Raw genomic sequence first — 18577 nt, forward strand, 5'->3', positions numbered from 1 at the left:
GATCTTGTCTTGTGAGTCATGTGAAAGAGTTTCAAAGTCTTCTAGTGTATGCTAGGCACAATGTGATGCTATAAATCCCTTTTAAATAAACATTTTTAAACATTTTAAAATGTATAAAAAACAAAACAAAACCTTAGAACAAACTATTGATATTGCGTGTGTGTGTGTCGTCCACAAATTTTGTATTATTTCATAATATAAGATTTAAGCCATTATTCATTTATTTTCTGTGTTTTTATGTTTCTGGATTTACTTGAATATGACTCCCAAATATTGAGAGTTAAATGTCAAATAAATATCAAACCTGTTTGTTGAAAGTTACAATGAGGACATTTTTTTCTCATTTAACAAATATTTGAACAGATTTTCTCACATTTACAAAATGTTTAATGCATTTAATACATGTGAAAAATGCGTTTTTATTAAATGTAAATGTCACACTGCAACTTTAAACATAAAACATTTTAAACATATGCACAATTATATTTTTTAAAATCTTAATCTACTGTTTTATTACTCGCCTTGTTCACTACAGCAAGAAGCTAAGGTTCAAAGTTATTACTGTTAAAGGTCATTCATGTCTGAACTTGTCAGCATGGGGCAGTGTCCTGTTCAATGTATGTACCATTGAAAATGCCTGGATAACTTATCTTGTTTTTATTATCAGTGCTAATACCCCCAGCAGTTGTCTGACGTTAGCAGGTTCATGACCAACATGAATCCACTTTCAATTCAAATGAATTCACTCGTGAGTGTGAAATAATGAACGGAGTCATCTTGAATTTGTGATTATTTTATTGAAAACAGTGACAGTGGATTATTTGAACTGAAACCTTTTCCCTGAATTAGTTCTACCAAGTAGCATCTTTAACTATACTATGTTAAGATGATACATGAAATACAGTTAAATATTCAGACGTTACAACACAAAACTGATGCAAACACAACAGGGAAGGATTTACTAAAAAAGCTTTCATAACCCACATTAACCATCCCGAGAGTCACCTCCTTTAACTAAAGATGGTGGGAAGAAAACGCTGATCTGCTGTTACACAGTGGCTCTGCATACCCCACCTGAATCCAGACAAGACCAACAGTAGGACTGCTGTATCCACACTGTAGTTATCTGCATGTGGAAAACACAGAATTTCAACATATTTTCCAACATTTTTTTTTGGGGGGGGGGGGGTGAATACACTGCGTATGTTTAGTGGACGGCACCACCTTTGACTCAATCACGTAGAAGACATAACTGCTAAATAGCCTTTGCACCAAACATTAAATAACAGATCAGAAAGCCTATTTGCTGACAGATTGCATTCTCTTATTTTTTTTTTTTTTAATTTTTATTTTTTTACAATCAGTCACACTGTACTGCAGTGTGGGTACATTGCTACTACATCCAGAGGAGCAGTAAAAACTGGCCATAAATCAATTTCACAAGTATCAGGTCCTACACATTATGGGTCTAACGCAGAATTCACAGATATAGAATATTTTTTTCTGCCCGTGTGAAACTAGATTTTTCATATTTAAAAAGTAGGGAAACAAAGTTAGTTCTTTTTTTTTCTTCTTACAATTAAAAACAAAAGCCTTTAACGTCGTTCCTCAGGATGGTGATCACACTCGTCTGTACTTCATAAATACATTCAGCACTCAGTTGATGCAGTTTTAAAAAGTTTCTATTGCATAAGGACATGATTTTTTTTAATCTTGCCTAAACACTCACTACATTAACAGACTATCACATGTGCACTTAAATTAACATTGATCCATCACAGTTTCACCACCTTTCTCAGCTTTAAACAAAACCCTTATTCGACATCTTCGTGGTCCTTCCTTGTACTGCCTCACGCTGACAAAACATAATTTAAACATTGAGTAAAAGACATATTTGTGAGTAAACAAACATGGGTAATGTACAGTTATTATTATGTTAGCTAAAACACAGGGATTCACTTTAGTGTGAAAACTTTGTAACAAGTTTCATGGAAAAAAAAAAAAAAAAACAAAAGACAAAAACAAATGACTTGAAACTCTTTGTGAGCTAGCCTTTAACTAGCTCTGAGTCAGGCGCCTGAAAGCTCGCCTAAAGTGTCGTCGCAGCTTGTGACAGGAGAATAATCTCTCTTCACACAAAACCTCAAGATAAACAGGTGTAAAATACCATTACCACAATGCCTTAATTGTACATCTGAATAAGATGGGAATAAAATACGGGTTATAAACAATATTTTTTCAAGGGAAAATAATTGATACAATATCAAATAATACCAATGAACGTTTCAAAAACACTAAAACAGTCTGAAAGAGCATATAAATGATAAATGAGGAGATGAAATGCTGCCTTGTAGTCAAAAGCAGCAATCAAATAAGTGACCAACAGTTGTTCTACAGTTTAAATGTCCCTTTGTGATAGTATATGGGGAAGTAGATTTTTTTCTTTTCTTTGTTTAAAGTGTGTGTGACTGCTTATAGGTAGGGGTACTGTGTGAGGCGCCTCGGGCTTAGCTGGTAGGCACTGTAAGCCTCAGCCCGGGGTGTCACACTAACGTAGGGTGAACCAGCGGCGAACTGATGCTGGTAGGCTGCTGGGAGGCCATGCAGCAGACTACTGACAGAGTCCTTGCGGCTGGCCGAGTCTCTCCTGGAGGAGGATGAGGTGTATGTTGCTGCATAGGCGGAGGGGGAGTGTCCGTGGGTGCTGTGACCACGGCCCAGCAGCTGCTCCATGGCCTGAGAAGCAGAGGAGAGAGCGGTGGAGGCTGGGTAGGTGTACAGGCTGGGGCCGGGGGCTGAGGCGGAGGCCAGGGCGGACACCTCTGGGAAGTTGTAGTGAGCGGCAGAGACGGCTGGAGGAAACGTCTGCTGGCGACGCAAAGATGAGTCACTGTGAGATGCTCCTGAACGCTCCTGAGATGAGGAAACCACCGGCTGAACCTTAACAACAAATGTGAAATATCACTCAGTACACGTGCAACAGTGAGAAAGCAGAAAATCACTTGTACACTATGTCGCTAAGTTTCTCTCGACTTGATAGTAAACACTTTTGGTAGAATCCACCTTTGTTGTAAACTACAGGTGGGAGACGAAATCACAAAGAAACACTTCAACTTCAAAGCAGCTGATGCTTTTACACATTAGAGCACTAGTTGCAAACTTTTGGCTTGTGATCCTTTGTAGTCAAGTCACCCCGACTTGTGATCGCATCACAAGTTGTATGTGTCCATGAGCTGTGAGTGGTTCAACATCTAAAGAGTGATGTTTCCTTCTCAAATAGATTTAATGTAAAGTTTTTAAGAGTCCAGAAGAGATCAAACTCCACTATTCCACAACAAACAAAGATTTGAGGAAAAAAACAACCTCTTGAGAGGTCCCAGTTTGGGAACCACTGCATAAAAAGACATTTAAGACGAGCTGCTATTTTCAGAGGGCCAGAATTTGACAAGTTTTGTTTTATGGTACTTGCACATAGGTGAGTAAATGTTAAAATACCTGCCAATACATCGTTTGTCCAGCAGAGAGCACTTTAGACTTTGTTTTTTTAAGTAGTACTATTTCTGTGTCAGTAACATCTTTGATACTATGTCACCAAAGCTGAAGAATCTGTGCCAGAAATGTCTTTATGTGTTGAAATAAAACAGTTATCAGTAACTCGTCTTGTGTTTGATGTCCAACAAATGCAATGTGAGTATGATGGTGTGAGCTGGAAAATCACGCAGCATCAAAGAGGAACAGCAGTCACTAGTTGCAAAAGACATCTTCCAAAGACTCCTCCCCCTTGACCTCCCAACCTGTTATTGCCAATATGTGCTATTAAATGAGGAAGATATTGTGTTTACGCATGGAGTGCTTACGATACTAACAATTGTCTACCTCTGTGTAATGCCAGCACAAAATGAAACTCTTCAACATGCCAACACAAGTTAAACTCTTCACCAGAACACATTAACAAATAGGGCTGTCGCAATGACGGAATTTCCCCTGCAGTGATTCAGGGTGGCTCAACAGCAATATGAATGTCCATTAATTCGGAAATCGACAGCGTTTGGGAGTCTCTGTGCAGCGCTATTCCGGTACGTGAGTCAACCTCTGTGTCGTTGCCTGGGAAACTATTGGTAGCGTGGCTCCCTTAAGGTGTATGTTTGCGTAGCGAGAGGAAAAGAGCGAGGGGCAGAGAAGTGACGGTGGATGCGTGCGGGGCAGAGGAAAAGGTTAGTAGTAAGTTGTCAGTCTGGCAGTAGATGTACAGTACAGACTACAGTGTGTCAGTTAATAAATGCTAAAAAGTCTGTTGTTTCCCCAAATGCTGGAAAAGTGAAGGGGGTTAGCTCCAAAGTTAGCAACAATGGGTTAGCCTAACCTGAAGACACAAAACAAGAGAAACAGAACAGAGAAATGTGTGGCTGCCGAGTTTACTGTGCACTCTGTCCCGTTAAATTACCCCCCATAGCGCCGTTGTGGCGGTTGCTTGCCATCCACCGTAGTTGGCTTGTCTGTAGTATTGCAATAGTGCGGTTATTGCGACAGCCCTATTACCAAAACTGACCAACTGCCACATCTAACCTCATATACACATTATCACAAAAGAAACCTCACCTGGCTGAGATTTAAGGGGTGTGACTGGCTCGGCATCAGTCCGTGACGGTCCATGCTCTCCCCTGAACTGCAGGGCTGTCGGTTAGATGACCTCTTAGGCTTCATGTAGTTAACTGGGGATCAAAAGTAGTGGGTATTACTTAATGTTGCTTTTAAACCCAAAGTAAAATTCATTATTGATAACACACAACAATAAGCAAACAAAGGGCTCTCACCAGTCTCTAGGCGGCTGCGAGAAACTGCTGCTCTCTCTGACCCCTGGGTTTTGACGGAAGGTGCCACCACTGCCAGAGACTTTGCCTGGCGTGATGACACGGTGCTAGCTGTGTTAAGTGTGCGGGGCAGAGGAGTCAGAGGGCTGGCAGTAGAGGAGTCTGAATCATGCACCGTCACACAGCTGATAACATTAGTTCGCTGGCTCAGTCCAACACTATGAACAGAGAAACTGTTATTTCACAGGTCATATCAAGAAAATCACTTCATTAGGGAGGAAAAAAAAACAACAAACTTTGAACGTGTTTGATGCAGAGGAGTGTCTGTTTCTCACCTGGCAGGATGGAACTTGCGCTCATCCTCTGTGTCAGTGTCACTGTGGATAGTGATGATGCTGACCGCCGGGCTAGGTGTGTCGGAGATGACGATTGGCTGGGACAACGTGGCGCTGGAGCTGGGTGGTGTCACACCACTGCTGCTGAGCAATGTTGCAGTGGATATACCCCTAAACAGAGAAACAGAGCAAATATTGAGTTTTACGCCCAAAGAAAATGTGATTTCAGCTGTGATAACAGACAAGAAGCAGATAAAACTCATGAGCCACTTGGAAAATTGTGTTTAAATCTACTGGACAGGAAACAAAGTTGTAGAAAAAACAAACAGTCTAACACAGAAAATGACTTCAATTTAGCATTGTCAGCACAAAACACTAAGTTGCTCCTACATTTTGTTACTTTTGAATCTATCAATAATTCTTTGCATGTACTTCAAACAGTGTTTTTTAGCCATGCTAGCAGTATGACAAGGTCAGTCTGTTGGTCAGTGATTCAATCCACCACCAGACTGTAATATCTCAACAACTACTGGATTGATTGACATTATATGGACCCACTGACTTTGTTGAGGCCCTTCCTTCTGCTATAGTGCCACCATCAGGCTGACATTTGTAGTTTTGAAAAAAAATGTCTCAATGTCTCAACAACTATTGGGTGGATTGCCTTGAACTTTGGTTCACACATCGGGTAAAAAAAACCTAAAAACTAAAGACATTCCCATGAAACTCAATTGTACTTTGTGTTCAGTGCTAATTAGCTATTGTTAGCATGCTAACACAGTAAACTAAGATGGAGAATATGGTAAACATATCTGCTAAGCATGAGCATGTTAACACTGTCATTGTGACATGTAGCATACTGACATGAGCTTGTAGCTCAAAGCAGCACTGTGCTGAACTAAAACCTCTCAGAGCTGTTAGCATGACTGTAGACTCTTGGTCTTGTTGAGTAATAAATGCTTGAATTTTGAAGTGAGAAACATTACAGAAATGACTAAGTAATGTGCAACAGCTGGTTGTGGTTTTGGTTGAGTTCTTTTTAGCCATTGAATACCAACCTGTTTCTGTTCTCTCCACGTCTGGCCTTGACCTTCTTCCTCTCCTGCTGAGTCCTGGCTTGAGTTGTGCTCCTATTAAGGTCAAAGGTCAATTAAGTTAGTGTTGGGAACCACTGTTAAAATTATAACATAAATACAAAGGAAAGCTGACTATCCTTGACTATGTGAGTCACTGTAAAACCAAGACTCATTTAAATTAAACACAACTGCATTTGATAAAGTGGAAAACAGATGGCTGTAAAATAGTGAGAATCTACACTGGGTGTGTTTGTGTGCATCAGGACTGTAACACTAGTTGGTTGACCCACCTCCAGCTGTGTCCCTGCTGCGTGGCAGCATCTGAGTGATGGGCGTCCAGGGGTGATTCGGCAACAGTCGACTGGTGGGCAGAGCTGTGGATAGCCACGCCTGGGACCTGCTGCCATGATGATGGTATGAGGATCTGTTGGGCTCCAGTGGGCCAGGCCTGCTGAGAAAAAAACAAGACACTCACACTTCAGTACATGTAACAACAGGGATCATACATTTATGAGTCGACACAAATAACTGGATTGCTGGAATGGGCCAGACAAACTGAGCCATGCTGAGAAATAAATCTAAAGACCGAAGACAGAGACACACCAATGGCCAATGTCTGCTACAGGCAAAAGCACAAAGCTAGATAAGCGAGCAACCTTTCCCAAGCCATTCCCTTATTATAGCATTGCCCTGCAACAAATCCACAAAATGATATCATGCAAAGCACAAACAATGAAGCACTGTAAACAGGTATAAAGACAAGTATACACAAAACCATGGTGCCTGTTAAAGAAGAAACACTGAAGAGAGTTAGTTAAGTTCACTGATGCCAAACTGTCTGCTGATAAGCTGTCTTGGGAAAAGGCATGCCACATGTTGTGGGGCTGGAATAGAAGATATGTGTCAGAGAGTCAAGCTGTTGAATAGGAATTTTAGTGTGCTTTGTAGCTGCAACATCCTTTGCTGAAACCAAGGAAGGACAGGACAAGAGAAGCTGCAAGCAAAGCGCAGACCAACTCAGCAACACATGCGCTCCATGCCCTCAGCACACCTATGGGGAAAGACTGTGGGGGAGAGAATGGAGGAGTGAGTGAATGGTGTTGGGAGGGGGTGTCCTTTGGAGTGGAAGAAGATTGTATGTTTTGTCAATTTGGATCTAATGTCACCAATATGAAAGAAAATGTTGATGAATACCAGGAGGGATAAATGGCGATGCCAGTCCAAAGAAACTGTTAATCAATAAGTTTTTAATGATTTTCCAATAAATAAGCATCGACCAACTATGATCCTGACATCCATGACAAGTCCGCATGTGTAGAAGGGAAAATATAGAAATATGATGCATAAAATAAAGAATAGCCCCATACGACGTGTTGGTGCAGACGGAGAGGAAAAAATTGCAAACAAATGAAAAGAAAAGGGAGAGTGGGGCAGGAAAGAGAGAGAGAGAGAGATGGCATTGTTAGTGGTAGAGGGAGTGTGCATGTCTTTCTTCGGTCATCGTTGCTTTACCAGCACTGTGGCTGTGTGCTCCAGGAGGGTGGGCCGACCCACCCCGGTGCCCAGCCCGAGGGGCAGAGAATACTGGGGGGCAATGCCTGCTGAGGGAGGGTGCAGGGTGGCCACCATCAGGGGTGTGCAGGAACCCTGGAGGAGGGAGGGAGGATAGGGGAAGGCAGTGTTAGGGTATGATGAAAAGTTATGTCCTTCAAGGCTGTTATTGGATTTTGATGAAGGAACAGAGTGGATGAAACCAGCTGTACAAGAGATGCACGCTGGTCATCTGGACACCTGACCTCCGCCATGTGCAGCAATTATTCCCCATTTTAGCAAACTGAAATTAACTAATTTTTTGAGCCAGATGAGTCTCCAGCACTCCACATCTGGCCTCAATCGCAGCTAAGAGACTGGGAATAAGACAGGCCTGGCCCCCAGTGGTAGTCCAATCACTTCTGGAAGCAAATCCAAGGCGAGATATAATCAGCAGAAACAACAAAAACAGCATGAACCATTTGGCCGAAGCCAAATCTGTGATTTCAAAACTTAACTGGAGTAAATTCATTTAAATAACAAGCATCTCCACTGAAAGTAAAACTTTTATAGAAGAAAACATGTCAAAATGTCCCCACAAAACTTTTACCAGCTCTGCTAGCAGCAAGAAAAGTCCCATCAATGTTTACAAAAGGTTAACACTTCTCTGAGCCAAATATTGAGAAGTGTACAATGCGGTAAACTGGCTAACCTAATGCTACACATCCCCAAATCCAATGGCAACCTAACCTCTATTAACCCTTTCCTAGGAGATGTACATATGGACAATGCATGTTTACTCCAGGTTGGACCCATTCAGATGAGACAACCGTCACTCTGGTTGTCACTATTCGTAGACTCCTGTCCGTCATTAAAAAAAGAGAATTTAACTGAATTTAGGACTACATTGAATAATTACCAGACAATAGTTGAGTTTCTGTCGCACACTCTCTCGCTCACATATGTACACTTTCTTTGTCTTTCCCCATCCACCCCTCTCTCCCTCGTTCTTTCTTAATCCTCTCTCTTTTTTCAGGAAGTCTGTTAAATTATATTTAAAATGCCTGTATCATTCAATGCATTTGCATCCCTGATAGAAATAAACTAAGTCTGGCAGCATTCAACCCTTGTCAAACCCTGGCTGAGAGGTCTGAAGACATGCACTGACCCATTCAGATTGACCGCCAATGTGGGTTTCACACACACATCACTGTGTCAGTCTGAATCTGGTATAAGTGTTCTGCAAATTCCCTGAGTCAACTTCATGTGGGAACATACGCCAAACAGGATCTTATGTGATAATCACTCCAGTAACTTATCTACTTTGGACTACATAAGATTCCTGTAACTTTTAGCCACAGCTCTTGTGGAAACAAAAGCAGAAACATTCTCATGTAAAGTCTGCAAAAGGTGATGACACATTATTTTGCAGCAAGGTAAACATATATCCATCCACTGTAAAGCAAGAGACAGGGTCACCAAAAATAAAATAATGAGGGCAAAAAGCTGGCAAATATAAAGCATTTTCTTTGATGGTACATTTGAACGTACTAGGGGTGTAACAGTACACAAAATTCATGGTTCAGTATGTACCTCTGTTTTAGGGTCACGGTTCGGTATGATTTCAGTACAACAGGAAAAAAGAAAGTTTGAAAATAACATTTTGGTCTGTTATTTTAAAAAATGTAAGCATCCAACAGTGGCTCATTGGCCAAAACAATTACTGAAACAGTTTAGTTGTGCTGCAGTAGAAAAAGAAAACAACCTTTCTGTTTCTTGCGAGGAGTCAGGACACCTGCTGACAGCTGTTTTATGCTGATTTATGGTCTTAACTGTATATAAAGTAGTTCAAACTAGCTCCAACTAGCAGCTACAACAGTAACATGCTGCTTAGACATTGATGCTTCAGTATTAATAATCTAATCATGTCATATATAACAATGATGATATATCAGTCAGAGGGACCAAACCGCTACTTTTTTTTTTTTTTTTTTAAATAAATGGCTTCACTCAAAAGGCAGAGTGAAAAGCTGACTGTCACCAAGAGGGAAGGGTGGCGGGGAGATGCAGTATCGTTTCACTACGGAGATAACGGAGCATATTTTAAATAAAAGCGTTGCACTCAGTGGGTCTCGGTTGTCATTCTGACAGCAGCGACACTACAAGGTGACCAGGCTACTTTGGCTAAGTCGGCTAGCATACTTCCATGAGCATGCTACAGCTAAGTGGTGTGCTGCCATAATGTTCTGGGTGGAACTCGTGCTCTAGAGTTGTTGTTCCACACATCGGAGTAAAAGGATTATTAAACTATTTTGACAGCAATTGTTTGGGTCATGGAGCATACAGAACCGAGGAAAGCCTTGTATCGAGCCAAACATCCTGTACAGAACAGTTTGGGATGAATACACGTACTGTTACACCCCTAGTACATACCGGAAAAAATTACATCGTAAAATGTATTATATAAAACCAGCAGGATTAGCACCTCACATTTGACATCACATTCATACACCTTACAAGCTCTTACCTGTGTAAGCATACTTGGCTGGATCTGCAACGACTGTGCAGACTGGTTCTGAGGTACTATGGGTACAGAGTTCTCCATCCTCACAGGGAAACTGGAACTCTTACTGGATGGCTGTAGCCCTAGAAAACATTTCAACACAAGATGCCAATGAATAACTTGATGCTGATTAAAAAAAAAAAAAAAAAAAAAAAAAAAATCAAACAGCTCAGAGAAGGTTTGAATGCACAACAGGTATTCTTTAATAATCGGTCTTTTAAGTATCCCTGATTACAGAAAAAAGGGGGATACTGTAACATATAAACACTGTATCCAGTTTTCTGACATCTGAAAGCAACTTTATCCTGTACCTTGAATAGTGGAGGGTGGGCAGACGATCAGAGTCTGCTGGAAGGGTTCTGTCTGGCTACACAGCCCAGCAGGACGCGTCGGAATCGGGACACTCTGTTGAGCCAGCCCGGGAATGTTGATTGTCGCCTGTTGGTACAGAGCTGGCTGGTAGTTGAGCAAAGGCACCGCTCCCCCCGCTGAAGGCACCTGTTAGAGGAAAAAACACCAATCCACCTCTAATTAACACCAGCAGGACTACAGATCTCTAAACATACGTAAAGCTGTGAAGATGGAGGGCATACCTGGTTATGCTGGTTGAGTTGGCTACTGAAGGTAACGGTTAGGTTGCCCGCTGCAGCGCTGGGGACTGCATTGGTAGAGTACAGGGATTTGCCACTGTCATAGGCGTTCCTGCGTTTGCAGATCTCCATGTTCTGGAAGCACGACTTCACACTGGAGACGGCATTTCAGCAATTACATTTCAATAAAGCCTCAACTAAATAAACAAACAAACAAACATGTGCACCATTTCCTAAAAGAACGTGTGATTAGACAAACTTACTGGGAGCTGTGTGGATAATCCATGAGGTGGCTCATTGTGACGAAGGGGTGACCCAGAGTTTTAGTGGGTGTGATTCTCTTGTCAGCATCCAGACGAAGCATCCTCTTCAAGAGGTCTATAAACTCTCGTCTGTCAGCTTTCTCAGCCAACATGTCCGTCCCCTCCAAATGAGATGAAAGGTTGACCTGGAATAAACAATATAAAAGCAAAAAATGTCAAACAACTACAGGTAAAGAGATTTCCTGGTTTATGTATATAATACTGTTTGAGTGCAAAGATGAGCAAAACATAACTGCACAAATAAGATGTTATTCTAAGAAATTGCCATTTACCTGCATCATGTCATCCAAACAGTTGAAGATATATTTCCTGGCCTCCTTGGATTTGATGCCCATCTCCATTTCATGCTCTGATGGGGTCTGAAAAATGCATATGTCCATTTATCTTTTGTTCTGAAACCATTTAATATCTAATATCATCTAATATCCCTGATAATATCCCTTTACAGCTTACATATTAAGCAGATAATCTGCATGACTGATATATGTTTTTATTAACCTTGAGCCTCCAGAGTGGATAGCTAGAGTCAGGGCCTCGGTTGAAGAAGCGGCTGGTCTTAGTGCCGGCACTCAGTAGGTACTCCGCTGGCAGGCCTTGAGTCTGAGAAATGTAACGGATCTGAACACAGGAAAAAAACAGTTTAATATTCAGAGTTAGACAAAACAGTAAGTGTCATTGATATGACTAAAATTTACAGATTTCAAATTTACAAACTGCAGTACCCTTACAGTTTGTCGTTTGTTCCTCTGCATTGTTTCTAGGCTCATAGTAAAACTAACAGGACTCAGTTTGAGTTTCTACAGAGCACATACAGCACCTTTATGACCTGCTACCAATTTAAGATCAGCAACTTGCAGCCTCTATTCTGTCTCGAGGTTTGACCTTTGAACAGAAATGACTTCACATATTTCCCACTCCTAGATAAAGCCTGTGAAACACTGGCTTAAGCTGTGGTACTGACCTGGTCGTACTCAGAGGCTCCAGGGTAGAGAGGCCAACCCAGAAACAGCTCAGCAATCACACAGCCTAAAGACCACATGTCAATGGCCTCACAGAACGGGAGACCCAAAATGATCTCTGGAGCCCTGGACAGCAAGGAGAAGATTAAAGGACTGGTACCAAGGAGACAGAGCTGTGCTACAGACTTTTGTCAATATAAACAGATCTGTTACCTGTAGTAGCGGGACTGTAAGTAGGTAGAGCAGACAGCCTTGGAAACATGACTTGCTGAGCCAAAGTCAATGACCTTCACCCTGTAGGGCTGTCTGAGAGGATCAACCAGCATGATGTTCTCAGGCTTCAGGTCTGCGTGAATCAGCCCCAGGCTCTTCAGCTTCATCAGCGCTGTAGCCACCTAAAGATAAAAAGACATCAATAATCGTCTGGATGCAATAATAAGAATGGAAACAGCAAAGTTCTCACATTTAAAGTTTATATTAACAATAACAAAACAAAAGTAATGGTACGATAGGTTATTACATGATAACTGTTGTCAAGAGTACAGTTTACACTAGAATAGCGCCTCGTGCTTGTAAGACTCCGCCAACCAGTCAAGTAGCAGTTTACATCCATGTCTGTCCAGACTCATAATATTTGTAGTGAAGACTTTGAAGGAATTTAATAAAAAGGTATTAAGTGTATTTTCCTTGTATGTGTTCACACGTTTGACCAATAAAGCTGTTTCTGATAGAACACAAAGTTGTAGCCACGACAGTAGACAAAGCTTCAGATATGGATGTTGCTGCAAAGACATTACAAATACTAAAACGTGGACGCTTCACACACATCTTCAACGTGGGAGCACAGAAGATCTAAACAATCACCACAGTTTCAAGGTGGGCATCCAAGATTAGTGTCACCAATTCAGTGTTTGACCAAATGTGAAATATGGTCACAATCTCCCCTTCTGTTTCTGAGTTATGGTGTTGAATAATGGCCAGAAAAGTGTTTTTTGCAGAACATTATGATGTTACAGTGAAGCTGACCTTTGACCTTTTGTGTACAAAACATCATCACGTCATCATTTTATCCTATTAGACATTTGTGTGAAACTTTGTCATAATTAGTGTATCAATTCTTGATTTATCAGTTCATCCTTGAGTCCAAGTGCACATTTGTGCCAAATTTGAAGAAATTCCCTCAAGGTGTTCCTAAGATATCACATTAACGAGAATGGGAATGGACGGACAACACGAATCATAATGCCTCCAGTCACGGCTGTCACCGGTGCAGAGGCATAAAAAACAACAACAACAACGTTTTATGAATATCTGCCAAAACATTTGCCAACCTGCTGCAGGATGGGTCTGATGTGCCGTAGAGGGAGCGGGCTGAACTTGCTGTGCTTGAGAAAGTCATACAGGTTCTGCTCCAGCATCTCAAATACCAAGCAGGTGTGACCCTTGTGTTGGAAGCATTCATATGAACGCACAAAGTTGTACTCATCTGCGTTCTCTGCACTCAGCCGGTTCAGGATGCCCACCTACAAAAGAGGAACAAATAATTCCACATAACATGTCAATAAATGCTGGTTCACTCATGTTTCATATAAAAAATGCAAGTGCAAAGAAGAACATGGTAATTACATGATATATGTGGGTCAATTACAGTGATTACAAGTTTACTTTGGCTGATTTCCTCCAGAATGATTAATGATGCTGCATCATTAGTATCACAGCTGCTGACAGGAAGACACTTTACATCTTCACATCTTAATCCAAACTGTCTGACGTTCAAAACTTGTGTGGCTGACTACAGAGGACATAACATTTATATCTATCTGGGTTATGTCGTCTGGGGCCGAGCACTTTCAGTCACGGTATCTGCAAATATGAACTGTAAAGTTAAGAAAAACGTGTTTACGTGTGTAACTGATCATTTAAAACACAAAACGAGCCTGTGGCACAGAGGGACACAGTGTTAATAAACTTGCTTTATATGTTGTGTTACGAACAAAAACACTCCGTATTAGAGACTGTGGATATTTTATGGGGAGTTTCTCTGGGTGTGCCACCTAGCCATTGGCAATTTGCTTTAGCTCCACTTTTCAAGCCGAGCTATGTGGTGCCCCACAAAATCCTTTTAACTTTCATATGACACTACTTTTTTAAATCAACAAACAACTGAATATTAGCATTCAATACCATGTAATGTGTGTTACATAACAATTTTAACAATAAACGAAAACAAAAACTATTTTTTCCCTATTCTATCAACTTGCTTTTGTTCCACTAAGGGACCATTCTTGTGCATTTGCTTGGCATTTACACAAGCACCACATAGCTTTAATAACTTAAAACTGCCCAATACATTAGACCAGTCTAACATCACATTCTTCCTGCCATTGTACTCATTTAACTATAGTGACATCAAATCGAAACAATCGAATGTCCCCTTATGTTGACAAGTAACGGTAACACACACTTTATTTTCTTTCTTGTGAAAAATCCCCCAGTTATTCATTTCACAGCTCTGATGATTTTAAAAGCACTACAGATCTCACAGGTCAAACATGAGACAAATTCTCAAAAAATTCTTTTTGCAGTATAGCTATGCAGTTTTGTTTGATTTTTTTTAAATGATGAATTTTGATGTTGGTTTTTATTTCTTCCACTGATCTATCTAAAAATGTTACAGGCCTATAGAAGGCACTTAATGAAAATGTTGCCTAGTTATTTTATTATGTGATGAAAAACCAACTACACACAACAAAAATATGAGAATTAACTAATCTCGCAGCATCCCTTGCAAGTCTGTGTGGCAGCCACGTGAGAACTGTCCTACACCCCCATCCTAAACTTAGACTGCCCATCTCTTGTATTGATGCTGATACACACCCAAACACTCATTTTGCCATTGTTGTAGTATCAGCGCTGCTTGACAAATAGCGCTCTGGGAAGACAATGCTGTCAAATGAAACCAGTAACCACTGTACAATTAGATTTACTATCAAAGCAGGATTCACACATGTTTTCTTGGCAAAATTATGTCTAGTTACCTCAATTTGGCCCTGACGAGCATATGAGGGATGGTTTTTCAGAATCTTGATGGCCACAATCTCATTGGTACCCCTCTTCCAGCACTTAGCCACTTGTCCAAAGGTGCCTCTTCCTAAGAACTCCAGCACTTCGTAGCTGCAGGACACGGAGCAGAGGATCTCGTGCTGCACCAGCTGATAATCCCCTTCACCATTGGAGCTGCTGCTCTTGGTGGTTGGAGCCGAGTGAGGTATAGACTGGCCTGTGCCCCCTCCTCCACCGCCTCCTGTGCGGGTGGAGTAAGTTGCTGCTGGAGCTGAGAGCTCCTCCAAAATTTGTACGCTGCCACATCCACTCCCACTGCCTTCACTTGCCTCCTCTATCTTCCTCTTCTGCCCATGTCTGTGCCCCCTTGTTTCAGAGGACGTCTCAGCATGAGTGTAAGAGGAGGACGTCGCCTGCTCAGTGACACGCCGACTGGAACCACGGGGAAGACTGCCAGTGCTATCAGCTGCCCGTACCACCACTTGACCCCTAGATCCGGGCGCTGCAGGGGGGAAGACCAGGGACGGTGCAAAGGGTGGCACAGCCATGGCTGGGGTGAAGGTGTATGCAGACTGGCCCGCTATGGAACTGTAAGCTTCAGTGGTGGATACGTCCCAAACATTGCTCTCCACCTTCAACTTTTTAACACGGCAAAAGGCACTGGAGGAGATGGAGGGAGGAGAGAAGACCTGCAGCTGAGAGCTCATAGCTGAAAAGAGATTAAATCAGAATTAGATATATGAAAAAGAAACTATACCACATAAAAAAATTTGAAACTTGAAGTTATAAGTACACCCAACTATCAATGCTAATGTAGAGCTTTGCCATATACACTCAATGTCCAGTTTGTTAGGTGCACCTAGACTGTTTTAGCTTTAGTTAATATACCAATCCAGCCCGTCTATAACAGTGAAGGTAGACAATATCAGAAACACCTCTCAGTATATAACAATATACAACAGAACACCTCAACGAAAACTGAACTAGAACTGAAACGTCTAATCATTTCAGCAATTTTTCAAGCAAAAATACAAAATGTTCTCTGGTTCCAGTTTCTTGTCATATATGTTGGAATATCTTTGAGATTTGATCCAATGAGCGGCCAAAACAAGCAACAGGAGCACCGAACACAGGACTGGAAAGTGATGGACCTTTTTTCACAATTTCTTGAAATTTAATTGACTAAACTATTAAATCGAGAAAATTACCAACACAATACTTAATAATGAAAATATTAGTAGTAACCTATTAGTCAGGTGTACCTAATAAGTAACAGAGTGTATGATCCAACAGCCTTAACATAGACACTGTTTAAGAGATTCTGTAGCCTGCTGGAAATGTGGAGCAGAGGAGGGTACAATGTAAATACTGTATGAACATACTCCAAAAGCCAAAGGTTCTGGGTGAAGATTCACTGTGATAGTGGGAACTTCACTAGCATAAAAACTTAAAATTTTACTGACAGTAAGGTATTTTCTGTTTTTCTGCTTTTCTGAAGGACTGGATCTAGACAACAATAATGGTTTAATGGCAAATTATTCTCATGAGCTTATGCATTTGTACTTCCTATGAGAATGTCATTGTTTCCTTCTCTTTATTCCTAAGAAAGCCCCTTCATATTTTTGTTGACCCATGTATCCTGTTACTTTGGCTGGGAGGGGTCTTGGAGGGGTGGGAGTGGGACAGTAGTGAAGTGCTATAGGCTGTTTTTTCCTGAATTTCCGCTGTATTTTTTCTTAATGTCCAACACTGCCGTTACAATTCGAAACAAATACTGCAAACCTTTAAAAACACACACCACAAAAAATATTCCATCTGTGTCATACCTTCACTTTGAATTTCAGTCACTGCTAGGACAGCAAAGCAGCGTTTTCGGGTAGTGACGACTTGACATATATACAGGCCTTTTCCTGAAGAGTCTGATTGAGCTCCAGTTAACAATGACATGGATATAAAGTGTATATATGTTTTGACTATAGAATAAAATAAATTGGAAGTGCTGAGCACCTCAGAGATGGGAGCTGACAGGCTGACTGTGATGGACCACAGCTGTGATCGCAACTATTATAAAATATAATCAAACCACAGCCAGGAGATCATACATATTGTGCGGTTGACACTTAGCTGACCATAGAGGTGTAGCTTAACCACAATGACACACCGATGTTTAAGGATCAAATCAACAAGGCAACGTTATTTAACTCGCTAAATGCTAACAAGCTAACGCGTTAACTTTCTGAAAAAATGGCGTTAAAAACCTAGCAGGCTTGTCTCGCAACACACAAAGTTGAGTTATGTGTCGCTGGCTAAATGAAAAGCAACATTAAATACAGAAATTGTTCTTACATACCGGATTGGATGTTATTACACCGTCGAAAAAACGGCTTCGTCCGAGGTTTAAATCCCACTGCAGTCTGCCGAAGCAGCGTTATCCGATTAGCCTCCGCTTGTTAACGTTTGATGCTAAGCTAGGCCTGCATTGTGTCGAGCCAGGCGGCAGCAGCAGGCGTCACAGTGCGGAGCTTTCAGGAGAAAAACACATACCTACTTACATTAACTAATCTAGTCCTAAAATATGTACATTAGTTGATTAAAACATATAATATATTCTACTCTAAAAACCGTCTGTCTTGAGGCAGCAAATTCCACTTTTCACCGGAACAAACCACGTCCTTATATCAGCTGCGAATCTTACGGCATTTCCGGAAATTACCGTAAATACCCTGACTTCAGCAGGCGAACACGCAATTATTAACAAAACAGAGCATTTCAGCGGATCTTTCGACATAAAATATAACACACTATCGCTATAAAAACACTTTATGCTCAAGAGATTTGGTCGAGTCCCATTTTTGATAGTTTTTCAGACAAAAGGCAAAAGTAAACAGCATTCTTTACGGTAAAAGAAATTGACGTGACGTAATAGTTTTGCCGGTAATTTTCCTTCAAGCCTAATGTGTTCCACTTATGGACTGACTCAAACATGCCTTAAGTTTTGTTTTAGGTTTCAGTTTGAAACCATTAGTAAATAGTCTATGAAAAACAGAGTAAAAACCAAAACAATTCTGTAAATATTCTGAATGAACTTGAATTAAGTGACTATTGATTAGTTTTTCCATGACGTCAAATAGAATTTACTAAAACACTGAAACATGGTTGTCATTCAGTTTATATAATAACACATTGTCAACTTCCATGGACCTATCTAATTACCTAAAGGTACACATATGTACAAATGGTATTAACAAATAGTCATAATGTTGAACCCATCTTCTCCACAGTACACACTGTACGACATACATTTTTTAAAAAATGTCTCTGCAGGGA

The 18577-nt window shown here is 41.0% G+C and overlaps 1 protein-coding gene across 4 annotated transcripts; it reads right to left on the minus strand.

Moving 5' to 3' along the window:
* Window positions 1-777: 777 nt before the first annotated feature.
* On the minus strand, window positions 778-17936 carry hipk1b (homeodomain interacting protein kinase 1b). 4 transcript variants are annotated; one of them, XM_044348885.1, is made up of 18 exons: window positions 17601-17936; window positions 15226-15959; window positions 13519-13710; window positions 12401-12582; window positions 12190-12313; window positions 11727-11846; window positions 11501-11587; window positions 11169-11353; window positions 10909-11059; window positions 10627-10813; window positions 10280-10398; window positions 7735-7869; window positions 6513-6670; window positions 6205-6276; window positions 5147-5317; window positions 4815-5029; window positions 4600-4712; window positions 778-2940 (listed from the first exon to the last, which is right to left on the minus strand). In XM_044348885.1, exons 2-18 carry the CDS (start codon window positions 15955-15957, stop codon window positions 2473-2475), a joined length of 3411 nt encoding a protein of 1136 aa, XP_044204820.1. In that variant the 5' UTR covers window positions 15958-15959; window positions 17601-17936; the 3' UTR covers window positions 778-2472. The 4 variants fall into 4 exon arrangements, with proteins under 4 accessions (XP_044204820.1, XP_044204819.1, XP_044204822.1 ...); XM_044348884.1 differs by having other exon boundaries at window positions 6513-6673; window positions 17601-17935; XM_044348887.1 differs by lacking the exon at window positions 7735-7869 and having other exon boundaries at window positions 17601-17935.
* Between the last annotated feature and the right edge of the window lie 641 nt (window positions 17937-18577).

Source organism: Thunnus albacares, chromosome 4, assembly GCF_914725855.1.
Source record: "Thunnus albacares chromosome 4, fThuAlb1.1, whole genome shotgun sequence".
Taxonomy (NCBI): Eukaryota; Metazoa; Chordata; class Actinopteri; order Scombriformes; family Scombridae; genus Thunnus; species Thunnus albacares.

Coding starts and splice junctions, on each gene's coding strand:
- hipk1b (XM_044348884.1), bottom strand. CDS start 15,957: ATGAGCTCTCAGCTGCAGGTCTTCTCTCCTCCCTCCATCTCCTCCAGT. Junction 10,399..10,626: donor CCCACCCTCCACTATTCAAG/GTACAGGATAAA, acceptor AATGTTTTCTAG/GGCTACAGCCATCCAGTAAG. Junction 6,674..7,734: donor AGCACACAGCCACAGTGCTG/GTAAAGCAACGA, acceptor TTTTTTTCTCAG/CAGGCCTGGCCCACTGGAGC.